Here is a 2442-nt window from a genome sequence, read left to right as displayed (position 1 = left end):
CAGACGGCGTCCGCAAAGATGACCTGTACGCCTTAGACTTAAGTCCTGATCTCAGGGTGTTATGCAAGCTAGCGGTTATTCGGTACGGTCTGGAGATGTCGCAACTCCCGAATGACATCAAGTGGGAACTGGCAGCCATGACTAACAAAGAACACTGCGAAAACAACTATAAGAAGTACCACAGATGTAGAAACGGTCGTTTCTACAAGTTTGTATCTTGCGACTTTTGTACCCCGACTTCAGACCTCGGAGTCACTCGATGCCACGCGCCTGCCAGTGCCGCAACGCTAACTGCTCCCTGCCGTCCTGCCAAAGGATGAAGAGGGGGGTCCTGCACACGAAGGGTTGCAAGCACAAAACCAACGGAGGCTGCCCCGTTGCTTTGTGTTGCTGTCATGCCACGCACTGTCAGGAAAACAAGTGTCCTGTACCGTTCTGCCTGAACATAAAGCACAGAACCATGCCTCTACCGTCCCTGCCGGCCTCCACTGCTCCCAGCACAGCCTCCTCTCACCCCAGCCTCTCTCTAACCAGTCCCAAACCCACAACACAGCAACACAGCAACTCAGGCACCTGTATCACAAGGCAAGCCAGGGCCCCAGGCCTCTCCCCTCCAGCTTATGCAGCCTGGCATGGCCCTGGGCCCCATGCCGGCTGCCCAGCCCCAGCGACCAGGCCTTCCCCAAGTTTAAATGTTATCTTAAAACGTTCGTTTATACACTATCCTGTGCTTCGCAGACGATGTATAAGTACTCAAAAAAATCAAAAAAATCACGCGATTCCAGCCGTGCCATCCATTCGGCCACCAGAGCCCTTGATAGCGACCGGCAGGGCTCGGAAGTGTATAGCATGTTAGCAAAAAGACCTGGCACTGATGTAAACAACTACACTCTGAGAAATGATTCTGCGGCCGAGTATATGGCACTATTAGAAAAAGTTATATTTACTCAATAAAATCACTGAATATCATGTATGTGATTGTTTGAGTAGGTCACACCAAACGAAATGAGTAAAAATCCAACTGTTCGTTTTGAGTTAGATGTACATATATTATTTGAGTTAATTTCGTGAGAATAAATTAGTATTTGACCAACTGATTTTATTCATGAATTATACTCAATTTGTTTTGGTAATTTTCCTTCATAATATTTGAGTATGGAGTACTTATATGGATCAATTTAAAAAGACCCTTAATTATTATTCATTCCAACTAAATAATCTTTCATCTCTCACAACAACCTAAACAATTGAGTAGATATGACTAAGATTCAAAATTGTACACAAGGGTTCATGGGAAAAAAAGGGTTCATGGGAAAATTCTACTGGAACATTCTGTCAACAAACAGCAGCAGCAGCAGCAGCAGCAGCAGCAGCACACATCTTTTTCAACAAGAGACCTGGAGAGTGTTTGCAAATATTGGTAAGTAGATTTACTGTATCTTTGTGCATATAGGCTACATAAATGTATTGGGTATAACTTGTGTTCTTTACAAAGGTTTGCAGCTAAGGTCACAGTGAGGGTAATGTGCAAGCCCTCTAGTCATGACTTTTTGCATTTATTACAAGCTATGCACAGCTGCATACAATGGTGTGTACAATGAAGATAAAATGCACAGGTAGGCCTACATATTATCTACATGTATCTATTATGGTGTTCAATGAGGATTACATGTGTAAAAGACTTGGAAAAAGTATGAAGTAAATAAGCAACATGATTATACGGTATTCCTTGATTTTGGTTTGGCCAAGTAATTATTGGAATCATAAATTGACTAAGCCTCACATGCTGTCAGTTATTTGAATTATTATCTTTTCTTTTCTTCAGAAATGCTCAAATGACCAATTTACAAGCTCAAGATTGTGAGCTGTAGATCAGCTATATCCGCTATTTTTTGAAGTATACAATTATTATTATTAACTATATCCCTGTAAAATTGGGTTGCAGATATTAAGCATTAGATGACATGATGTTGTCAGCCAGCAGACATCAAGGATAGTTGGCCTGCCTTGTTAGATGTTTACAGAAATGGTTACAGGAATTAGACCTGAATGTGACAGACATCTTGTTATTGTAGTTAACCACTTGTATACCCTAGCATCCCTATCCTGGGGGAAAATACCAGATCTATAATCTCACGTCTTCTTTTTTACTCTCTTCCCCTCATCTCTGTCTTCCAGGTTAGTGCAAAGTTCAGGATGATCACCACACTGAATCTTGAGCCAAAATGTATGGCAATGTTGGACTTCTATACCCCCAAACTACTGTCCATGTTCCAGTCCAAGAAGGGCAGTTTGGGCACAAATGAGTATTCTACTTCAGGTATGAAACTTTCATTTACTCTAACTGCTTTAATTATATTTCACCTGGCTAATGACAATAATTACTACATTAATTTATGCTAAACTCATCTTTATCCCCTGCAACTCTCTCTCCTGATTATT

At 41.6% G+C, this 2442-nt stretch overlaps 1 protein-coding gene across 1 annotated transcript in view; it reads left to right on the top strand.

Moving 5' to 3' along the window:
• The window catches only part of LOC308301154 (regulator of microtubule dynamics protein 2-like), a gene marked incomplete at both ends in the record, with an annotated part of 9317 nt that extends 8625 nt beyond the window's left edge, over nt 1-692 (top strand). The window contains one exon of the mRNA XM_080745046.1: nt 535-692. Within this exon, the coding sequence (XP_080601172.1) occupies nt 535-692 (158 nt within the window). The remainder of the gene's footprint in view (nt 1-534) is intronic.
• Between the last annotated feature and the right edge of the window lie 1750 nt (nt 693-2442).

The sequence above is a fragment of the Nannobrachium achirus genome (assembly GCF_963921795.1).
Source record: "Nannobrachium achirus genome assembly, chromosome: 16".
Classification (NCBI taxonomy): Eukaryota; Metazoa; Chordata; class Actinopteri; order Myctophiformes; family Myctophidae; genus Nannobrachium; species Nannobrachium achirus.
Note: the sequence above shows the minus strand (reverse complement) of the source record. Positions and strands in the feature narration are given on the sequence as shown.